Consider the following 25279-nt stretch of genomic DNA (forward strand, 5'->3'; position numbering starts at 1 on the left):
CTAACTCTAAAATTTACATTGATTAATGTTTTTGGTCCAACACATAACAGTAAAAAATTAACATTATGAATAGATTTAAGGAATCACCTAAACTCTTACAAATTAGAGAATCTCATAATAAGATACTTTAATGCAATTCTTAAATGATAAATTTGGGGGATCCACTTTCATATCATAGTCACAAAAAGATTTCACTTAATGGGCAAGCAACAATAATCTGCTCGATATTAAGAAGATTAACGACAACTTTACTTGGAACAATAGGAGGGTGGGCTTCAGTCATATAACAAAAAAAATAGACATATTTGTATTCAAGGGAGATCTAGGGGAATTTAACTACTCTCTTGAATCTTAAACATTAAATTTCCCTAGATTTGACCATTTTCTTGTTAGATTAGAAATAATAGAACCTACTAAACCCACAAGAAACTCATTTAGATTTGAAAATATGTGGCTACAAAATAAATAAGTTTTGGAATTGATATAAAAATGGTGGAATGAGGAAAGATTTGAAGGTTCCAAAATGTTATGTTTGGTGGAAAAACTAAGGACTCTAAAGAAAGAACTTTTAATATGGATAAAAAAAATTTAATAACATTTTTGAAGCAAAACATGTAACACCCCACTAGGGAACCCAAAAGAAACTAGCCTAAAGTTTCACTAAGTTTGTCAAAAAATAAATAAATTTAAAGATAATAAACAATAAGAGATAACATAGCAGAAGCAATAACTCAGATACATACATAAATCATAAACAAATTACATCTCTCAAGGGTCTTAGGATTCTGAATCACATATTAAATAAGTTTTACTAATTTCAAATTTGATACATAACAAATCCACGTCATAGATAGAACACAAGTACAAATCTAATAATATACAATTATATAATATGCCACTTGGCATAACCAGAATGCATAATCATCCACTGTATTAGTCATAGGGTATGAAAAGCTCAAAGAATATACATCATTAATAAAATACATCATCTCATAAGATCTTTGATAAATCAAGTATAACACAATAGAGTATAACCATCCAACAAAAATACAAGATCAGAAAGAAAGGAATAACCGCACAAGGACATCTAACAATGGCATCCAACTATCAAATCTCAATGGTATAAGAAAAATGCACTACCACCCGACCTCATGGGACCTAAATGGCCCACTCCCATCATGCGAAGGAGATAATCTCAAGTCCCATACATATATCAATCCACAAGTCATAACCAACATCTAGGTCAAGGAATTCATGATAGCAATCTATCTCAAAGGTACCAAGACATAAGTATCATTTAATCCTAGAGGTAATGAAGACACGTAGGAAATCTACTATGTAAGTGGGAAAGTGTCATTGCACGAGCCAGCTCAAAGGTTACCCTAGCAACCTCTCTAGACTCCAGCCCCGTAGTGTCTCTACACGACACCAGTATCCTTTCATACAAACAAGACATACTAATAAATCAAGGTTGCAACCAAGCATCCTCTCTACTCCCATCCTAGCCTATATTAGCACCTAAGGCATGGGCGAGGAAAAATACTAACTCTTATTAGTTCATTTTATTCCCATTTAATAAAATGTTATCACTTATTAAAACAACTTACAATGGGTTACCCAGACAACCTCTTTAGGGCTTTGGCCTCCATTGCAAGCCACTACCCAACATACACATAGATTACCTACTACAAGCAACTGGAAATCATCAAAAGACAACTAATCAAAACTCAAAGGTTACACTAGGAAAATCACCATAATCACCTTAGTTATATACAAGCAAGTGGAAAGAATCAAAAGATAACTAATCGAAGACTCAAACGTTACTCCAGGAAAATCACACCATTCACCTCAATTCTACACAAGAAACTAGAAAGCACCACAAACATCTGAACAAACTCATCATAGAAAATATGTGACACAACACCATGGTTAGGTATAAAAGATCATATACATAACATCATTAAAGAACAAAACCCCCAAGCCTCTGGTAAATATCTTGACTAGTCAAATTGCTAAGTCAAACCCGAACCCCAAATCATACAATACAACATACATCTCATCAAGTATTCAAACAAGTGTTTTCATAGTTCATTTTATTTTCAAAACACAAAGGTTTGATAGACAATCAGGGTTTTAGTATTCATTTTTCATAGTATCAAAGTAAGGTTTTCGAATTATCAAAAGATGGAATAAATTTCCCCTAATAATATAAATTATTTCATATAAAATTAAACTGTCAAGTAAAACTAAGTTTACTAAAATAATCATTTTCCCAATTACAATTCTCAAATTTACTTTCCAAATATATTTCATTAATTAGCAATCTTCCATTTAAATATTATTAAAATTTAACAATAATTTATTAATTTATTAACGATCATAATTATTTACTTATTAATAATTTATATTAAATCATTAATAAAATAAAGGAATAATTATTATTTAGGAGTGAAAAGAAATATTACTGAGGGCTCTACAAAATGACAAAATCTATGACTAACTCGAAGAAAACACTAATAAAATACAGAAATTTGCCCCTTTCCATTATGTGAACCAGCACCAGAATAACTGCAAACAAAAAACCAATTTGAAGTTCTCTCCTTGGATCAACATGAACAACACATCTGCAAATCAAAATCAAATAGCTTTGAAAATCTAATACAACTTCATGCAGAACGAAGTGCAGCCATCCACAAAATCCAAAATAGCAAAAATGAAAAATGGATGGTAGATTGCTCAAAACAAAAAGAATTATAGACAGAGCATGTCATCATATAACAAGGAAGATGGAATGGATTAGCGGATGCAGATCTAAAAGGACTTCTTCATTAAAACAAAATATTCAAATAGGGAAGATCAAAACCATAGATCAAGGAGGTTCAACCACAAAAATCAAGTGGATAAGCCCAAATCGATTTCTAAGCCTAATAGTATACCCTTAGGTTCATCATCGGTCAATACACAGGCACAAACAAGAAAATATGAATCTCAAGTCTCCATCTCTAAAAATAATTTAGAGAAGGGAGCTAATCCTTCAGTAATAGAGGTACATATCCCCCCACACCGAAAGAAGAATCATGAAGCAATTATTCCAAGCATAGGAAGGAATCCTAATTTTGGGCATTTAGCTGAAATCAAGAATAATGACACTATAATTATCAGCAACATTCATAGTGAAGCAAAATGGAGGGAATGCATTGAGAAGGGTATTTACACATACTAGAATGGGCCAATGAAATTCAGAGGTAAGTTGGAACGAATTCTAGCCAAGAGGTGTGGTAAGAAGGTAAGTAACATAACTCCCTATGCTGATAAACATTGGTTCATACAATGCCAGGATATAGAATCTAAATATGAAATATTAGGTTTATCAAATTGTTTCTATAAGGGGCATCACATTAATTTCACAACATGGCAACCTAACTTCAAAGAAAATAATAATAAAAATAAATAGTCAATCAAATGGATGGAATGCATAGACATACCATTGGAACTAATGGAAAATAACATTATCAAAAGAATAGGCAAATCAGTAGGAACCCTCATAGGAATCGAAGACAACAATAATAAAACCAGTAAAATTAGAGTCTTGGTGAAAAAAAATCTAAGCAATGTAATAAATAGGAAAATCATAACAAACAGATCGATATATAACTTAACATTTATTGAGTATATGGGAGAAATAGATAAAATTAAGGATATAGATTTCAAAAATACTCATATCAAGAACAATCTAAAAGATAATCAAAGGGAAAGAAAAGGAATAGACAAGAAAATGGAGGAAAATAGGGCAAAAAGAACATCAGAAAAGGATAACAATCAAACCATGGGAAATACAGAGACAGTCAAGGAGCTTCAACAGGAAAGAGAAGAAAGAGAAGAAAAGGAGGAATGTGGATGGATGACAAATACGAGTTATCAGTATTCGTTAGATAAATTCAAAAAATGTAAAGATTTCCAAATAGAGAAGGAAACAATAGAAGAAATGGAACTCAATAAATAAATAAATAAAACTATCACATGAGATCTTGTTACTACAGAATGATCTGGTAGATCAAAGTATTTTAGTAGAAGTTATTCATACAGAGCATAAAGGTAAAAACATGTTGATAATAGACACAAAGGAGATATCAAAAAAGAGAAGAAACAATCAAAACAAATCATTAGAAGAAGAGATACCAACAACACAGGAGGGGAAGCTTGGTAATAAATAGACGAAACATGAGAACTATAGAGAAAAGGAATTGAAGCAAGAAAGGAATCAAGAAGAAACCCAACTACTAGAGAATTCAATACATAAACTAAGTATCCCACATGTGGATTCAACTCAATGGGGCAATATCACTATAAGGAATAAAAGCAAAAAAGAAGAGTTACAAATTCTGGTAGGCTCCAAGCAATGGTAAGGACATGTTTGACCAAAACAAAGAAGAAAGAGGGAAAGAAACAGAAATAAGGAAAAAATTATTAGAAACAGAGCAAGTTAGAGAACAAACAAGTATGCAAGAAAAAAGATAGGAAAATCAAAATGAAGAACAAACAATAAGGGATGACTTCGAAGCTTTGGGGGAAGTCCCAATTGGGGGAATGGAATCAAGGAAAAGAGATTTGAAGAAGAGGAGCAAACCCTAGAAGTAGAAGATTACCAAATGAATAAATTACTACTCAAAGAAATATTAGTAGAAGATACTCAAATAAGAGAAGAATCAGATATAGCGAGAAAAGTAAACAAGCAACAAAATCTAAAAAATATAGGTTTATCAATAAATCAGGAAAGATTAAAGACACCTAACTGTGGAAAACCCAAATAGAAGCAAGGAAGAAAACCACTAAAAGAGTTGAGGGAGGCTACGGGTCAGATAAAGGAACAAACTAAGATCCTCAAAATTCTAAAAGGTGGGAAGGGGAAGAACCTTCCCAAGGAAAAATGAAAATCACTATATGGAATGCTAGGGGCCTAAATGCCCCTTGCAAGAAATTCTTACTAAAGCATAACCTTACACTATTTGATTCATAAATTATATTAATTCAAGAAACTAAGTTAAGAAAAGAAGAAGGCATAAAATTAAGTCAGAAACTAGGAACATGGAAGTCTAAGTTTAAACCATCACATGGTGCCTCGGGTGGACTAGGAATTATATGGAATACTCAAAATGTCAACATAGAAGACATATCCACCCAAACTAATTGGATGGGAAGCAGAGTTACCAGCACAAAGTCAAATATCCAAATGACAGTAATAAATGTCTACGGGCCAACTCAAACAGCAAATAGTAGTTTGGAATGAGATTAATTCATTTATCAATATAGTACCAGATGAGAATATTATCATAGGGGGAGGCTTCAACATTATATTAAAGAAAGAGGAAAAATATAGTGGGATAAAAACAGTAACTAGAGCTATGGAAGATTTCAGAGAATGGATAGGAAAGAATTCTCTAATAGATATCCCCACCAAAAATGGAACATATACTTGGAACAACAGAAGGAAAGGCTTTTGTTAAATTATAGAAAGATTGGACAATTTTTTCTTAAAAGGAGAGTTAAACAAACTGGGTAGAGAGATCAATGCAGAAATTCTACCAATGGCAAGGTTGGACCACTTCCCCTAAAAATGGAAATTAAAGAATAGGCTAAACCCAGTAGGAACCCATTCAAATATGAAAAATATGTGGTTTATGGATAAGACTTTTATGGAACAGATAAAAAAGTGGTGGCAAGAGAAACATTTTCAGGGATCTAAAATGTTCTATTTTGTATCCAAATTTAAAAACATAGAAGAAAAGATTTTAAAATGGAACAAAACACAATTTTAAAACATTTTTAAAGAAAAATTAGATATAGAAGATAAATTGGATAAATCAAACAAAGAAATTATCAAAAAAGGAATGAATAATGAAACATATCAACTAGACAAAGAATACTCTCTAAAACAAGAAGAAATTCTAGCAAAAGAAGAGATATACTGGAAGTAAAGATCCAAAGAGAAATGGTTAACAGAAGGAGATCGTAATACAAAATTCTTCCACAACAACACACTATATAATAGAGCATGCAATAATATATCCAAAATAAAAAATTCACAAGGTGATCTTATAGAAAATCCACGCAAAATAGCAGAAATCTTTGTTGACTATTTTTAAAATATACTCAATAATTATGATACTTCAAACAGAACTGAACAAGAAGAAATGTTAAAAACTATACCCAAGCTAATTACAGCAGAAGATAATAAAATCTTAAATAAGCCTTTCTTTCGTCAAGAAATCAAAATGACTCTCTTCAACATTAACCCAAATAAATCAATCGGACCTGATGGATTCCAAGCATTCTTCTTCCAAAAATGTTGGGATATTTTAGGAGAAAATTTATGGAGAGCATTAGAAGCATCTAGGAATGGAGGATCCCTCTTATCAGAAATAAATCATAACTTCCTAATGCTTATACCCAAGAAAAGAAAAAGCAAAGAACTAGGTGACTATAGACCTGTTGCATTATGTAACACTATATATAAAGTTTTTCCAAAATTTTTAGCTAACCACTTCAAAAAATAGCTCCCTAAATTAATATCTGAGGAAAAAATAGGGTTTGTATCAGGGAGATCCATCCTAGACGGTATCTGTATCATCCAAGAAACAATCCATTCAGCAAACAAAAATAATGAAGCATACATGTTATTAAAGTTAGACATACAAAAAGCTTATGACAAAGTAGATTTGAGATTCCTATGCAAAACACTTAAAGCCTTCGGGTTTTCAAAACAATGGATAAACATCATCTTTCAATGCATATCCACTCCAAAAATCTCTCTACTCATCAACGAAACTCAGGAAGGCTTCTTTAGCATATCTAGGGGGATTTGACAAGGAGACCCCATCTCCCCATTCCTTTTTTATCATCATGGCAAAATCCTTTGGAAGAGCAATTAAAATAGCACAACTTCACAACAAAATCAAAGAAGTAAAGGTCACCAACAATGTGGAAAATATGACGCATCAGCATTTTGCTGATGACACAATATTAGCCAGAGTTAGTACTAAGAATGAGGCGGATCACGTACATAAAATCATGGAAACTTATAAAAAAGCCTTGAGACAAAGAATTAATGCAAAAAAATTAGAAATCTTCTTCTTAAATACGTCAACTGAAAGAGAAGAATATATACGCAACAAACTAGGATTTAAAAAGGGCACCTTTCCATTTAAATATCTAGGAATATTCTTGGATAAAGGTAACAAGAATAGTCCAGGATGTAATCAAACTTTAGGGAAAATTGACAATCAAACTAAGGCTTGGAAAGGCAAATGGTTGACTAAGGCCGTGAGGACATCAAACATTAAAACCATATTATCAGCCATACCTACCTATCAACTGTCGTGCTCAAAACTACCAAGGAATATAAACCAAAAAATTGAAAAGAAATTATGAGAATTTGTTTAGAACGACTTAGAAGATAAAAAGAAGGCAACTTTAATCAGCTGGGACAAAATTTGTAGGCCAAAAGAAGTAGGGGGTCTAGGAATAAAAAACCTAGATTGGCAAAATGAAACTTTAGGAGCTAAACAAGTATGGAAAATGTATCAAGAATGAGACAAAAAATGGGCCAAATCTTATATAATAAATATCTTAATGCATCAGATTGCACCTCACTATTTAGAACCGTAATGCCTCCTAAGGGCTTAACAACTTGGAATTTCCTAATGAAGTGCCGACCCCTTATAACCAAATTCTCAACATGGGACATAGGGAGAGGTGATAAAGCATTGTTTTGGGAAGACTCGTGGAATGGATACCCCCCAAGAACATTTTGAGGTAACCCTTAGTGCCAAAACACATTTAAAGATAGTATGGGGATCTAAAGTGAAAGACTACATTACAAGTAATACATTTCGATGAAGAAACCACCTAGGAATGGAAATCCTTTGCCAACTATGGACTTAATCAAGTAGACCAAGAGATTTCAGAAAATATCCTTAAAAATCATCTGATCACAGTTAAAAAAATAGGGTAGACTTGTTTGGGTAGCTTCAAAAGATGGGATTTATAAAGTCAAAGAAGGCTATAAACAAATTATTAGCTATCAAAGGTGGGAAACAATAAACATCCCAATAAATCTATGTTGGGACCTAGTAGGGCTTCCTAAAGTAGGCATTTTTCTATGGGCATCCATCCAAAAGAGAATCCTAACAATAGATAGAATCCAAAAAATGGGATTTGAAGGTCTATCAAGATGCACACTCTGTAAAGGAAATTCAGAAATAGTAGAGCATATGTTATACTGATGTAAATATGCACAGGAATGTTGGATGTGGCTCAAAGCTAAACTCAATTGGATGGCCTCCCTATCAGAAAAATGGCATGAACATCTAATTGGATGGCCAAAAGATTCAACCAAGAAAGTATATGGAAAACTTTGGAATATCACCCCAGCAATCTTAGTCTTGGAAATATGGAAAGAAAGAAATAGACATATTTTTCAAGACCAAGAACTTAACTCTCAATCCCTCTATATCAAAATTGAGGCTATTATAATGGAAGTAATAAATAGTGATCTAAGGAAAAACTCAAAAGAAGAAGGAACATTCACAGAATGGAATGCAAAGATTAAAAAACAATGTTCACACCTTATCAACCCACCTCTCACATATAAAAAGAAAAATAGTGTAGCCAAAAAAGAATGCAAATGGGAACCTTCGCTGATTGGATGGAAGAAACTGAATTTTGACAGGGCTTCTAGAGGCAACCCAGGAAAGATAGGAATAGGGTGTATAATTAGGGAAGAAACAAGAAACTAGCTAGTGAAAAGAGCAAAGCCTCTGGAAATAACAACAGATAACATTGTTGCACTAGAATCAGTAGAAGAAGGTTTAAAAATTTGTATTAACCTTAGCGACAAAAAAATTATAATTGAAGGAGACTCACAAATAATATTAAATGCACTCAGGAAAGGGAAAACACCAAACTGGATATTAAATTCTAGATTAAAAGCAACCTTAAAACTATTTGACGAATTTGAAGAAGTAAGATTTTTGTTTATTTACAGAGAAGACAATTCGGAAGCAGATAGCTTAGCAAACAAAGGTACAAATGGAGAAAATATGCTATTATTTAATCCAAGCTAGCCCAAGATAATTATACTTAGAACTCATTAAATTATTCCCATAAAACTAGACTAACGGGGTCATGATTTTCCTAACAAACGCAAAATTGGGCTCATGTATCTGAGCATGATGACAATCTTCTCCCCAATTTACAAGTTTCCCTTTAATTATGAAATTGATTGAGGTAATCAAGCGAATATAGGGAGATGGCGTCATCTTACTCTATTCTAGAATTTTCCCCCCAAGATCTATATAAACACAGGTTTAGGTTTCGGCTCTTCCACCATGCTCTGTAGATTTGTCTTTGGTTAAACTCCCCCCATGGATAGTAATATCTGTTTGTATCATGCCTATGAAAATTTCACTATGGCATTTTGTGGTCTAGTAAAACTAGAAAGATGGAATAGGATATGTAGGTCGATAGATGATATGAGCCGAGTTGCAATCAGTAGGGCCTTGGGGGAAGGGGTTTTCAATTATGAATTCTCGTCGCGTACCAATAGCGACATTTTGGGGCTATGGATAGGATGTCTTGCTAGGGCTAGTGTAGAGAAGTGGGACATTGTTAGACTAAGCTACAACCTTTTCAATCCATGTTGGTTATTAGGTCTAGAGGTAGTTGTGGCCAACATCGATGCAAAGCTTAAAATTCCTCTGCTTGAAGCTTACATGGAACATGAAATAGGTAGCCCAGAACTCGCCAGAAATCCTAGGCGCCCATGCTTGGTTATTAGAGATAACATTCTCTTCTTTAGAAAATGGTCAAGGATGGAAGCAAGCATTCAATTCCTACTAAGATGGAGAGGAATCATGGAGGACCCAAGTAGCGAATGGTTAATGAACTATCTATGGGCATTTGATGCATATATCCATCTAGAGGTAGATCTTTTGAACTTGGAAGCAGTGGAGTTTTGCCTCCCAAACTATGACAAATCTAGTAAAGGAAGGAAAACCTAGGAATTTTTGCTGGGTTCGAAGGCCAAAAACCTCCATAAAGCCTCAGAGATCATCATGGTTTACAAAAAGAAGAATTAAGGATCATAATCTAGATATTAGGTTAATTTTGATGGTTTGCTCAGATCTTTTCCTAGTCTCAGGTATAACTCCAATGTATTTCGGTAAAGTTTTTAGGTTTAAGTCTGGTTGCATTTTCCCTAAGCAGCTTATAGGATATATAAAAGAATGGAGTATGGCTGCATTTTTAAGTAGTCAATATAGTTTACATTATTCTGAATCTTCTTGGTAGTCAATTTGGTCTATTAGCTTCCTTTGTAAATTCAACCCAAATAAATATATTATACTCTTTTAGTTTATTATGTATCAATTTCAAACTATTCTAGATTGGATTCATGGCTCTAGTATTGTTGTCAATTTTGATCCTTGTTATTTTCTCCCCTGAGTTTTTCAACCTTGGTATTTGTAAATGATCTTCATCTTAAGTCAATCCCAAATGTTGTAGATTGTTATGAATTTCAGAATATAATTCACCTGTATATGACAATAAATTAAAGGATATATGAATTTAATGAGCAATTAATTCTACAATGAATAACTAAGAATTAAAATATAAGAATTTGATCCTCACTAATATAACTATTTGTTTTCAAATATTTGCCACTCTAACTATCATTAAGACTATCCTATCAGCAGAAGGTAGACATTCAGACTTTATTACGTTTGGTTTCACACTATGACCTTTGATTGACTCCTCTAAATCAGTAGTGGATTTATTTATTTTCCTAATGCCTAACTCTAGTTGGTAGTTAGTTTGTGTTTTTCCCTCATTTTTCAAGTTTTCTCCTACTTCCCAAAGGAATAGCACATTAAGCTCTTTGATCTCATCTTTTATTTCAAATGTATAACTATGTAATGATTCATTAAAAATTCTCTTAATAATCATTTCACTAGGGTATGCCCCTTTTACTTATGTATAATAAAGGACACTTGTCCCGGGCTAGACTAAAGGTTTTCTTTCTCCATTCTTTCCTCCCAATGCCTGTTTGAACGAAGTTTCTTGTAAATTTTCTTTTTAATCTAATATAATATATGGCTTCAGTCATTTACTGATAAAAATTTCATTAATAAAATAATTATAAATCAATTAACAAAATACTAATTATTATTATTAATGATATTTATAATATTTAATATTTAATAACAAAATATTTAATAATTATTAATATTTAATATATATGTATAAATAAAACTAATTTTAAAATTTAAATATATTAAAATTATTAATAAAAAATAAAAAATAAAAATACCACTTACCCAACCCTAAAGTGGGACAGCTACCACCCGGGCCTAGGTCTACGTGTGGTTGACTGCTTTGGCAACCTTGGCTGCTATGACAGTCAAGGACTGCATGACAGCCTTGGCTGCCATCACTATCACATGATGGAGAATAGAGGAGAAGGTGGGGGAGGTGGGGGCTGGTGGCCCCTGTCCACCCAAATACATTTTAAATTTTTTATTATTTAAAAATTCTTTCAAATGCCATTAAAACCAGAACAAAAGCCCCGCATAAAAATCGGTATTATTTAATAATGTAATTATTGCAGTAATTATATTAATTTATATATTATTATTTTTCATTAATTTTTAATACGTATATGATAGGGCAACAAAATTTAAACAATCAAATTTAGTAATTAAAATTGGATTCTCTTTTTAGAACCCCTATCCCGAATTTTTTAACAATCTAAATACAAATCCCCAAATTCATCAAACAAGGTTTCTAATCTTAAATTGTTTACAAATGTTTTTGAAATGAAAAAAAAAAAAAATTACACAAACAAGGGTTTCAACTTAATTGAAATTCTGAATACAAATCCATAAAAAACATAGAGAAGAGGGAGAATTCAAAAGAGGAATCACTGCGCGAAACTCAACAAGATCCTACCTGGATCTGATGCTAATTTGAATGCACATAACTTGCAAGAAATTCCCTTTCTTTCAAAACCCTCTTCTAGGAAATTGGCTCCTTCAAACCTATGTGTGGAGAAATGAGCTCTAATTTCTTAATAAGGAGCTTTCTCCAATTAGGGCTTCAATTTTGCAATCACGCAAAACCTTTTACTAATTCTTTTATTATACTTTAATTTGATGTATAAACATTTTACAATTTAATTAAAATAAACTTTTAAAAATTTATTCTTTCTCTTTCTCTTATTAAATCACAGGTTTTTAATAATATATTTATTAATTTAACTAATAATATTATTTAGAGTTTATTATGAAAATGAAACTCCTAAATATATTATTATTAAATTAAATAAATATGATTACACCAAAATTAGAACTTTAATTAAATCTTTAAAACTAATTCTTTTATTCAATTAATTTCTCAATTAATTAAATATAATTAAACATTGAATTTTTATTAAAGAATTTTCATTAAATTATCAATTAATTTGATTTAATTATAATTGAAAAGCACAACAAACCCACAAGACTAAATACGAAAATCCATTATAAAGTGTAGAATACTAGATCAAACTCAAGGGTCAAAATCATGAATTCACGTCACTTGACAAATTTGGAATGATAACCAACTCAGATACTTGTCCTACTTTCTAGGACAATTGGCTTAGGGTTTGGATTTGTTCTCAAGGATGATCTCCCCTCTTTTACCATTAAGATACTATGATAGGGGACACTCATCCTGGCAATTCAGGGAAGTCGATGCTTGGTACCTAAAATCTGCATAAAATTTGAGCATGCACATACACATATAATCTAAACTAAATAGGCAATGGCAGGGAGTGGTGCATTGTGTAGATCTTGACTAGCAGGTGACTACTCCCTCCCTCAACTGCATCAGGAACGTGAAACATAAATTAAAACATACAAGTACACCATACACATGCAAGTATCCATAGAAACTACATATAAATCACACATCTAACTATCATCATGAAATAACTGAAATGATTGTATGAACATACATGAATCATCATCAAAATAATCATGAACACATGAAATAACTAAGTATCAAGTAGCTCATCAAATATATCAACTGAATCTGAAATAACATCTAAACAAATTGGGTAACCAAGTACTGCTAATTATAAAACATAATCATAAAGCTGACCTAAAATAATATGACAATCCAACATGCAAAGTAAACAAGGGGTAGGCATTACAAAAATTAACATAGAAAAGGTACTTGATGGTATAAAGAATAGAGTAATAAAAAGAAATGAATGAAGAAAGCTATTATAAATAAAAATAATTACATGCCAAACACAAGGGTATCCTTGAAAAGGAAGAGATTTTGGAAAAAAAAGTCCCACGAAACTTGGTTGCAAAAGGAAATAGAAAATAAAATAAAATTTGACAACAGTATGAAACATAAGAGAGAAACTAATAGAATTACCCAAATTAAAGGAAAAAACAACAACCCGATACAAGAACTAGAGGAGATTGTAATAGAATTTGTTAAATATTTTGAGAATATGTACAATGATATTAACAAACCCAATCTTAATAAGCAACAAGAAATGATATCAAATGTACCAAAAATCATATCAAATAGAGAGGATAAATGGCTAAATAGAAAATTCACTTTCAAATAAATAGAAGAGGCGATTTTCCAAATGAATCTAGATAAAGCACCAAGCTCGGATGGTTTCAATACAAAATTATTTTTAAAATATTGGCATATAATAGGTAATACATTATATGAGGCCTTGGAAGCCACACATAATTCAAGATCATTGCTAATAGAAATTAATAATACCTTTATCATATTAATACCAAAAAAATTGAACTATTCAAAGTTAGAAGGTTGAAGACCTATAGCTCTTTGTTACACCATATATAAAATTCTTTCTAAATATATGAAATTATTTCCAAATATATAACTATCTATAGTAAAAAGACAAATTTTTAATATAAAAATATCACTTATGAAGCTTGCCAAGAGGTTTTATCACCTAAAAATGGTCATCTAGACTATTAGCCCTCTTTCTTGACATTTTGGTTAAATTAATTAATCATTTACCTAGTCCAAATTGCTAAAAATCAATTAATTTGATTATAACCTATAGTTTGACTATATTGCTCTAAGTTCATTATTTGATTGAAAGAACATGTCCCCTTTTAATTAAATAAAATACCCCATTCTTCTAACCCACTCAATGTGCATACATAAAGTCTTTTTTCTATTTACAAATTAAAAGAAAAAGCTTTTTGGCTTTTTGTCTCACATGAAAGTCAACTCCTTCTCATTGGTTGACTTGCTCTTGCACATGGTGTTGGAAATATAGGATAGGCTAGGTTACTGAGAGGGGAGGGGTGAATCAGGAACCAATAAAACTTAATCTTATTTCACCAATTACTCCTTCATATATATTATGATATAATTGCATGCATGAAAGACTGAAAGCAGTAAAACATTCATAACACTTTGACACGAGATATGGTGACTTAGAAACCTTCCAAATAGAAAGTAAAAATGGGGTGGGGATGATACCCACAAGCTTTAATACTATAATATAAAGTTGACCGATTAAGACTTACAATTGATCACTTCTAATGATCTGCCCTATTAGGAGCAATAAAGACTGCTAGGTCCACCTAGTTAAAGGATTTATAAAACATAAAATGAAGTATGCACTCGGTAAAGAGATTTGCAAAAGACTGTTAAGTTTTCCCAGTTAAAGGATTTATCTGATACACCTGTTAGGATGAACTAATGGCTGATCTCTGATCTACAACTCTGATTTGCTAGTTGAGATTCCTTTGAAATGTGAAGATCACCTTGATGTGATAGATAAATCTTTGATGCTCCTTATATTGCTTGTAGCCTTTTCACTTCATACTTCTGCTCTTTATATTCGCATCATTTTCATTTCTTACTCATTATTGGATGTGATATAATACATTACATATATATCAATCCAAATCATAATACATCAAAGTTGGCTATAACATAGATTTCCAATAAGACCACAAAGTTGGCTTAACTGCTGGTAGTCGAGTTCTAAAGACAAACTCGATGAGGTTCTAATACTTAGAAACCATTTTCAACACTCAACATCATCATGCACTTGGTTAGACATAGAAGCTCGATTCATACTAATCACTTCAAAGTATTCTAAATTTGGTTAGCACTGGTGACTCGGTGAACACTGCAGAACTTGGCATAAACTGAATCACTTGGTTGACACTCCATGGCTCAATCAACACTAACACTATGAGCTCAGCATAAACTGAATCACTTGGTCAAAACTCCTTGACTCAGTCAACACTAGCTACACATTACTGAAACTATGAACTCAGTACACACTGGAGACTATGGTTGACACTGTGCAACTCGATTAACACTATGAAGCTTAGTAGCAATTGTCACTAATCAACTCGGTAGATACTGTTCAATGTGACTTGAATGTAGATTCTGAAACTCGCTAGCAACTATAGAACTCGATAACAACAATATTGCTCGGTAGTAACTGTAGTGTAGACACTTAAATTTGATTACACTGCTTTGGTAATCTAATTTAGCCATCTCTAAAGGCATTATTAATTAAATTCTTATTTAATTAATCCTTTGTCATCCCCTAGTTGATTAATTTAATTAATCATCTATAGTCCTAATTGATAAATCAAATAATCTATTATTTATCAATTAAATCCTATTCTTCTATCTAATTCCAAAAATCCCCATTTATTAAATAAATCTATTTGATAAATGAAATCCTCAAATTCAAAAACCCCTAACCTATCTCTAATCCTCCATTTAGCCTAATCCACCCCATCCACCCATACTAACCAAGCTTAGCCACTAACTCACCCACCCTCATTAATGCCATCCACTTGGACATCTCTAACATCCCTAATCTAATCCTAAACCCAAGCCTAATCCACCCCCTAATGTTGTCACATTCCCTAAACAAGTTTAAGACTTTCCTAATCCAAACCAAAGTCTCCCCTCAAAAAAACCCAACCACTAAGTCATGAGTGCTCTTACAAAATATAAAGACTCTTACAAGCCCACTCATGACTCTTACACCCATCTTCCACACTCTTCCCTCTTCCACACTCATTCCTCTTACATCCCTCTTACATACTCAACCCCACTCATCATGTCTTTAACCAACCCTTTACCCTACCCTCTCACACTCATCCTCCTTGTGACAAGTGTCACCTTCCCATTGGTGCTAAACAAGCACAATCCATGTGCTCCCCTTTGAGTGCATCTTAGCCCTCCTTAAGCCTTCATCCATCCTTGCATCTAAGCCCTCCATCCCTCTAACCCTTAGCCTATAAATTGAATCCCATCCCAAGCCATTTCATCAACAATCTTTGAGCTAAAGTTACTATGCTATTTTGAGAACCAAAGCCATCAATATTACCCTTATAATGCCAAATTGAGAGCTCACAAAGCTACCAATTTGCCATTACCCATCTCCATTGAAGCAACTTTTGAGCATCTTGAGCATACATCCACAGCAAAAGGACACATCTACAGAATCAAGAAAGCATGGAGTGTTTTCTCTTGTGAGGTTTGCACTTCTTGTTTGCTTTCTTTGTCTAAGCATATATGTGAATTTAGTTTTTGGTTTGTGAATGTTTACTTTATTTGTTAATGTTCTTTGCATACTAATTCTTGTTCTACATGTAGCACTCGGTTAACATTGCAAACTAAAAGATAATCTTGGTAGCAGCTTAACCAATTGACTAAGTGTGAGTCACTAATAAACAAACTTGACTTTAATGTCAACACATGGATCATGTCAAAGTCAATTCTCACCCTTGATCATCCATCCCTTGATTTTGATCTCCATCATCTGTATACCTTTAAAAGAAAGAGCTCTCCCCTTCTTAAAGGATCCACACTCTTGAGTATTGTTTTGCTACAGGTTTATCAATTGATCTTCTTGAGAGCTTGTGGAAAACTTCTATTTTCTTATATAATTCTCTCATGTCATTTCATGTTAGCTTAGATTCATATAGTATAGCTTCTCTTTTGCAATAATCTAGATCATCTAGTTAATTAGTATGGACTTGTAACACTCTCATTTGCTAAATATAACTACATTGTGTACCTCATGCTAGCTTAGTTCACATTTGTATTACATGACTTGAGAGTTCTTGTGGACACTTGCATTCTTGCTCTTGTCTTAAGGACCTCTCATTGCATGGTTTACTAGCAAGGGTTGTGTCTCAAAGGCTCAAGTAAGAGCTATGTACATTTCTCAAAAGACACCTTTGCACTCCATGGATAGGGAGCTCTAAGCTAACATTCAAGAATTCCAATCCATGGGATCACTTGAATATAAGGATTTAGAGTGTGACATCTAGGTGTAGAAGAGGCACATAAGGATCACCAAATTCCAACAATAGATAGAAGTTAAAAAAATGTTTTTAATTCATCAACTAAAGAAGAGGAAATCAATAAAGGTTCAATTTTATTATTCAGGGAAGAATTAGCAATAGATACATCATAGTTTGAACAAGATTGATAGAAAAATGCAAAGCAACCCAAAGATGGATAATACTAATAGAATAGAAGAATACAAAGCATATCTTTAGGAATTAGAGGTAGGATCATAAACACAATGGATGAATGAGAAATCTTCTACAAGGATGGAATCTATAAATCCTATACAACAAGAATCGTAATAGGGGATAGATCAGGATAATAGGGAGATAGAAGACCCAGATTATTTAGAGGAAGATGTAATAAATTTCAACACAACAACTGAAAAAAATCTAAGGAAATAAAAGAGGAGGAGAATTTGGGGGAAGAAGTTTTGTATACTACATAGAAAGAAAACATGATAGATATCCTTGGTTTGGCAACAATAAAAGATGGTCTAGAAATATCAAGGGTTGTTAAAAGACAAAATAAAGGGAGACATAAAGTCACCCATGGAGCTTAGAAGGATGGATAGTAATGAATAAAACCATGCCAAACTATTAGAATTATTTCATGAAGGGAAGAGGCATTACCTTTCCAAGGGCCAATGAGGATCACAACATGGAATGTTAGGGGTAATAATGCCCCTAGCCAACAAAGATTAATAAAAAGATATATAAAACTTTTCAATTCATATATAATAATACTACAAGAACCCAAACTAAGTACAAAATAGGCAAACAAAATAAACAAAAAGATAGGTATATGGTAGATAGATTGGATGGAATCTATAGGAGTGACAAGGGGCTTAGCAATAATATGGGACCTTAGACAAACCCAATACAAGCCTCTAATCGAAAACAAAAATTGGATTTTGGGAAGAGTCATAAGTACTAACTCTAATTTAAAGTTTACATTGACTAATATTTTTGGTTCGGCACATAACAATTAGAAATTAACATTATGGACAAATTTAAGCAATCACCTAGATTCTTAGAAATTAGAGAATCACATAATAGAAGACTTTAATGCAATTCTTAATATAAATGATAAATTTGGGGGATCCACTTTCATATCTTAGTCACAAAAGATTTCACTTAATGGTAAGCAACAATAATTTGATCGATATTAAGAAAATTAATGACAACTTTACTTGGAACAATAGGAGGTGGGCTTCAATCATATAATAGAAAAATTAGATAGATTTTTATTCAAGGGAGATCTAGAAGAATTTAACTACTCTCTTGAGTCTGAAACATAAAATTTCTCTAGATTTGACCATTTTATTGTTAGATTAGAAATAATAGAACCTACTAAACCCACAAGAAACTCATTTAGATTTGAAAATATGTGGCTACAAAATAAAGAAGTTTTGTGTAACGCCCTGCCACAGAGCCCAAAAGAAATTAACCTAAAGTTTCAATAAGTTTCTCAAACTTTTTTTTTAAAGATAACAATTAAACAACAACCAAAAAAAATATAATAGAAGCAATAACTCACATACATGCAACCATCATAAACAAATTACATCTCCTAAGGGTTCCATGATGTTGAATTACATTTAAGTTTAATTAATACTAAATCTAACACATAACCAAAATCCACATCATGGAATAATCACAAGTACAAATCCATTTAAATAAATATACAATTACATAAGCTACCACTTGGCATAATCAGAATGCATAATCATCCACTATACAAATCACAGGGTATGAAAAGCTCAAAGAATATACAACACATATAAAATACATCATCTCATAAGACCTATGATAAATCAAGTACACTATAATGGGATATAACCATCCAACAGAAATATAAGATTAGAAAGAAAGGATCAATTGCATTGGTACATCCAGCAACAACATCCAATGATTAGATCTCAATGGTATAAGAAAAATACACTACCATCTAACCTCGTGGAACCTAAGTAGTCCACTCCTACCGCATTGAGGAGATAAAATCAAGTCCCATATAAATATCAAAACACAAGTCATAACCAACATCTAGGTCAAGGAAACACTTGAAAGCAAACTATCTCAAAGGGTACCAAGACGCAAGTATCAACTAATCCTAGAGGCAACAAAGACACATAGGAAATCTCCTATGTAAGTGGGAAAGTGCCATCACATGAGCCAACTCTAAGGTTATCTTGGCAACCTCTTTGGACTCTGACCCCCTAGTGTGTATATGCAACATCAATATCCTTTCGTACAGACAAGGCATACTAACAAGTTAACTCTAAGGTTACCCTTGTAGTCTCTCAAGATTCTGACCCCCTAGTGACTTTATGTGGCACCTTATCTTATTAATTTATTTTAAACCCATTTAATGAAATGTTATCACTTATCAAAACAACCTACAATGGGTGACCCAGGTAACCTCTTTAGGGCTCTGACCTCCATTGCAAGCCACATCCCAACATGACTATTAGATAACATACCCTAAGCTTGGAAAAAATAGAAGATCTCATAAGATCATAAAATATGCATCAGTTCTTAAACAAGCAACTAGAAAGCACTAAAATATCACTGATCATCACAAATTTCACCAATACAATCATCCTAACAGAATTGATCCAAAATCAAGTACACATATACCAACCCATAACTTCACATGACATCACCAAAAACAAAACACAATAATCACCTCAGTCTTATACAAACAATTGGAAAGCAATCCAAAGATAACTTATCAAAGACTCAAAGGTTATACCAAAAAAGTCATACCATTCATCTTAGTTCTACATAAGAAACTAGAAAGCACAACAAAATATCTGATCAAACTCATCATAGAACACAAATGACACATCACCATGGTTGGGTATAAAAGATCGTAACCAAAATAAGTCATAACATTATCACAGAACAAAACACAACCTCGAAGCCTGTGATAAACATCCTGATTGGTCAAGTGCTAGGTCAAACCTGAACCCCAAATCATACAATAAAACAAATATCACAAAAGTACATAACAATATAACTTCCATAATTTATTCGATTTTGAAAACACATAATTTCAATTTTCACTATAGGTTTTCAAGTTTTCATTTTTTGTTTTCAAGTATTATAGATTCGCTAAAGTTCTCGAGTCCAAATGAGTCTCAACACTCAACATTTCATAAAAAAATGTTTAAACATAAAACCTCTAATGTAAAACCACACAAATCTCATCAGAGTCTTTTAAACATTTGTTTTCATAGTTCATTAAGTTTTTCAAACATAAGAGTTTGGTATGCAAACATGGTTTATGTTCTTGCTTCCAAGTATCATAGTTTATAGAGTTTTCAATTACAATCAGGGTTCACGTTTTCATCTTCTCTAAGTATTATAATTACCAAGGTTTTTGAATAATAAAATTTCCCTTGTATTACAAATCATTTTCATATGTTTGAACCATATAAACACATCCAAGTTATAAAAGAAAACATTGATTCTCCCAATTAATTTTTTAAATTTTTAATTTACTTTAGAATTATATTTAAATAATAAAGTAATAAATCAAATTTTAAAATAATTAAATTTTAAATTTTAACAATACTTATTAAAATTAAATAATTTTATATTTATTAAAATTTGGAAAAACCTTCTCGAAACAAAAACCTGCTAAAAATGGAAACCTACTAAAAAGTGGAAACTTTCAAAAAATGGAAACATGCTAACAATGGAAACATGCTAAAAATGGAAACATGCTAAAAAATGGAAACTTTCCAAAAATGGAAACTTGCTAAAACAAAAACTTTCCAAAAATGGAAACCTGCTAAAAAATTTCCAAAAATGGAACATACTAAAAACATAAACTTTCCAAAAATGGAAACCAATAGATTGACAACAAGGGTTTCAGATTAAACCACAAACAATACAATAATGGAAATTAATTTCTTCTTAAACAAGGGTTTCAGATTAAATCACAGACAATACAATAACGGAAATCAATTTCTTCTTAAACAAGGTTTCAACCCTAATATGAAATGATCTTAATCAGACACAAAGAAGACATATCATTTCACAGATGAACTACTGCACAAAACTCAAAAGATCTTACCTGGATCCGATGCTAAATAACAAATGCGCAAAATACTATAGAATTTTCCTTTTATTTCAAAAACTTCTTTTTCAGAAATTGGCTCCTCCAAATCTCTGTATGGAGAAATGAACTCTGATTTCCTAATAAAGAGTTTTTCCCCAAATTACGACTTCGATTGTGCAATCACGCTAAACCCCTTTTTCCTTTATTATTTTATTAAATTTTAATTTCATGCACAAACTTTATGCGATTTAATTAAAACAAACTTTATTAAATTAATGTTTTCTCTCTCTCTTAGGCAAGAGCCTACAACACAATGGTAATTTGTGAGTCTCTCATGTGGGAGGTCTTGAGTTTGAATTCACTTAACACATAAAAACTTAATTACAATAAATAACAATAATTAATCTAGGCTTGATTGATGAGGGCAATAAGCGAGATCGGGTCGTAGGTGAAGGCCGCTCTGTGCTAGGGCCTATGTGCCCTAGCGACTGTTCCAGATCCTCCTTGCAGTTAAAGGCTGCAGGCTCGGCTTGCTCGGGGGTCTCTTTTGGTGCTCAATGGTGTTTGGTCGGGCTTGAGGGCCCATACTCTCTTTTTGACGGTAGGCAAATACATTCTTTGCATTTGGCTGTGATTGTAAGACTCTTGGTCTTGGTCCGGGGCTTTGCGCTTGTGGTTGGTGACCGGGGGTTTCCTATCCCATTTTTTTGCTGGTAAGATTGTTGAGTCTACCCTATGGTGAATCGGGGTCTAGTTTTATCTCAGATTGCCTCTAAGGATATGGTGATGGCTAATCCATCATCTTCAGCACATGTAAATGGTAAGGACGAGATGAGTAAACCTACAATAGGAGATGGGGACTTCTCCTCCACAGGGGTGCCTCAAATTAAAAAAGTTAATGGATGTTTGGAAAGATCTGAGGACCAACCTGTTCTGGTTATTCAACCTGAGCAGATTTCAGAGGATGTTGAATATTGGTAGAATCATGCCCTTATTTGCAAATTTTTGGGCCTTTGTCTCTCCTTACCTGTGTTAGATTCCTGGGCTCGTAGGGTTTGGAACCCCGAAGGCAATATGGAGATCATTATGACAACAATTAATTACTTTTTAGTTATCTTCTCTTACACGGTAGATAGAAATAGGGCATTTGAAGGAGGCCCTTACTTCTTTAACCAGGTGGGGCTTTTCATCAAGCCTTGGCACATGGGCTTCAATTCAGCTAAAGAGATTCCATCATGGGTCCCTATGTGGGTTTGTTTGCTGAGGCTTCCGTTGGAGTTTTAGAGGGATGATATTCTTCATTCTATCTCAGTACTGCTTGGAAAGCCTGTGGGGGCAGCTACACAAACTCAGGATCGTAAGGTAATTTCTTATGCTCGTATTTGTGTTGAGGTAGATTTAACCAATCCATTACCAGATTCTATGGAAATATGCTTGGGATCCTCTTCCTGGATCCAACAGCTGGATTATGAGACCCTTCCTTTTAGGTGTCGAATTTTCCATGAATATGGTCACTTGCTACATAAATGTCCTAGATTCAAGCCTGCTACTTTGGATGCATTTAGACCTCTTATTGGAGACAAGGGGAAGGCTCCTACATCTACTGGACCTACGAATAATGAGGGTTTTACTTAGGTCAAAACTAGGAACAAAGGCAAGGATAAGAAGAGAACTTGGCAGGAGAGACGCAATGATGGTACTTTTAACAGATTTGATGTTCTTGAAGACTTTGTACAAGAGGAATGTATTCCAATTGAGCTTTCTTCTGGGGATAGGGGCGTACATGAAGTTCAGGAAGATGAGGCAAAGGGGGAGCATCAGTTACTATTGCCAGAGGATCCTCAGAGTGTACAAATTGATATGGATCTACCTCCTCAGGTTCAGGATACCAGGGAGCCCCAGGGGTCACAGGTTCTGATGAGTTCAAGTGTGGTGGTTCCAGATCCCCCTGTTCCCAAGGGGGCCGCAGAGTTGGCCAAGGGTGGAAAAGCCCATCCTACTTTAGGGTTACAACAGAAATCCTTCAAAAAGGGGTCTCTGGAGAAACTGTCTAAGAGTGGCAGAAAGACTGATCAAGAGTGGGTTAAGATTATTAGGGATACTTTGGTTGAGTCTGGGTCTATGAAACCCATTGATTCCCACTTCACCCACCCCCATAAATGATTGTTTTATCATGGAATGTACGGGGGTTGAACAACATCCCTAGACAAAAGGTTGTTCGTAAATTAATTGATTCTCAGTTACCTGATGTGGTTTTTATTCAGGAAACTAAGCTTACAGTGGATGGTTTGGCCAGTTGCGCTGCACATATTTGGCCTTAGGGAAATTGGCAGGGGGTGGGAGCTTGAAACAATTTAGGTGGGTTTGCTTGCTTCTAGAACCCAAGAAAAGTTCTTCCCTTATGTTGGATTTCTAGTCGATCCTCTATCTCTTTGGTTGCATCCTGTTTGGCGACTGGGGAAAGGTGCCTTCTATCTAATATTTATGCTCCTACGGATATTTTAGGAAAGTCAAATCTATGGGCTTATATTAGCTACATTCGGGCCATGGACCCATTTCTTCCATGGATCTTGGTTGGTGATTTTAATTCTATTACTAGCTTAGATGAAAAACGAGGAGGAGTTGCTAGGTTGGACCCCTCTGCAAATATTTTCAAGGATATGATTGACTCTTTGCATCTCATTGGTGTGAAGCCAACTAATGGTGTCTTTACATGGAATAATAGGAGGTGTGGTGCAGAGGCTATCTTAGAAAGGCTTGATAGATATTTGGTTTCCTGTTATTGGATGAACAACAGGTTGATCACTAAGTCTGAAATTCTTGATTGGAGAGGCTCTGATCATTGGCTTATCAAGCTCTCGATTACTACTTATGGTGTCACCAAGAACCCTCCTTTTAAATTTTAGTTAATGTGGTTATGAGATCAGTCTTTGCAAGATCTTATGATGGACTGGTGGTATGAGGGGATGCCTACCCATGGGATGACAATGTTTACTTTCTATAAGAGGCTTCAACATGTTAAGTACATGCTTAAGAAGTGGAATAAACAATGTTTTGGGAACCTACAGGCTCAAAGGATAGCTGCTCAGGCTAATTTAGATAGCATCACTCGGTTGATTCAAGATCAAGGGAGGACCTTTGATCTAAGTGAAGCAGAGTCTGTGGCTCTTAAAGGATTAGAAGAGTGGAAGCTTCGTGAGGAGATCTTTTGGAAGCAAAAATCTCGTATTGATTGGCTTCAGGAGGGGGACAGGAACACTGCATTCTTTCATAACTCAGTCAAAGCTCAAAGACAGGGGAATTCTTTACCCTCCTTGATCTTGCCCGAAGGGATTCATCTTTCTTCCAATGTTGATATTTCCAAAGCTGTAGCCAACTAGTTTTCAAATCTCTTTTCTAAGGAGGATCTTGATGCTAGGCTGAGGAGAGGGCAATCTTGGATGGTATTCTTCACTTGGTCTCTACAGAGATGAATGAGGCCCTCTTACATCCTATTTTGCTATCTGAAGTGGAAAAAGTGGTGTTTAACATGAAAAAAGGTAAGGCTCCAGGTCCTGATGGATTTTCGATTGAGTTCTTTCAGGAATTCTGGGAAATTATTAAGTTAGATCTCCTTGAGGTGGTTCAAGAGTCTCATAGGAATAAGCAGATGCTCAAGTCCATGAATTCTACTTTTTTGGTTCTTATACTTAAGTAGGAGGGGACTAATTATTTGGCTCATTTTAGACCTATTGCACTTTGCAATGTTGTCTATAAGATCATCACCAAGCTAATTGTCTCCCCA

The 25279-nt window shown here is 33.6% G+C and overlaps 1 protein-coding gene across 1 annotated transcript; it reads left to right on the forward strand.

The window, feature by feature from the left end:
* The first annotated feature begins 24041 nt into the window (after window positions 1-24041).
* On the forward strand, window positions 24042-24875 carry LOC149562278 (uncharacterized). The gene is made up of 2 exons (XM_089827951.1): window positions 24042-24266; window positions 24564-24875. Exons 1-2 carry the CDS (start codon window positions 24042-24044, stop codon window positions 24873-24875), a joined length of 537 nt encoding a protein of 178 aa, XP_089684077.1.
* Window positions 24876-25279: the final 404 nt, after the last annotated feature.

Source organism: Cupressus sempervirens, chromosome 4 (assembly GCF_028749045.1).
Source record: "Cupressus sempervirens isolate cs-2001-9-10 chromosome 4, ASM2874904v1, whole genome shotgun sequence".
NCBI classification, from domain to species: Eukaryota; Viridiplantae; Streptophyta; class Pinopsida; order Cupressales; family Cupressaceae; genus Cupressus; species Cupressus sempervirens.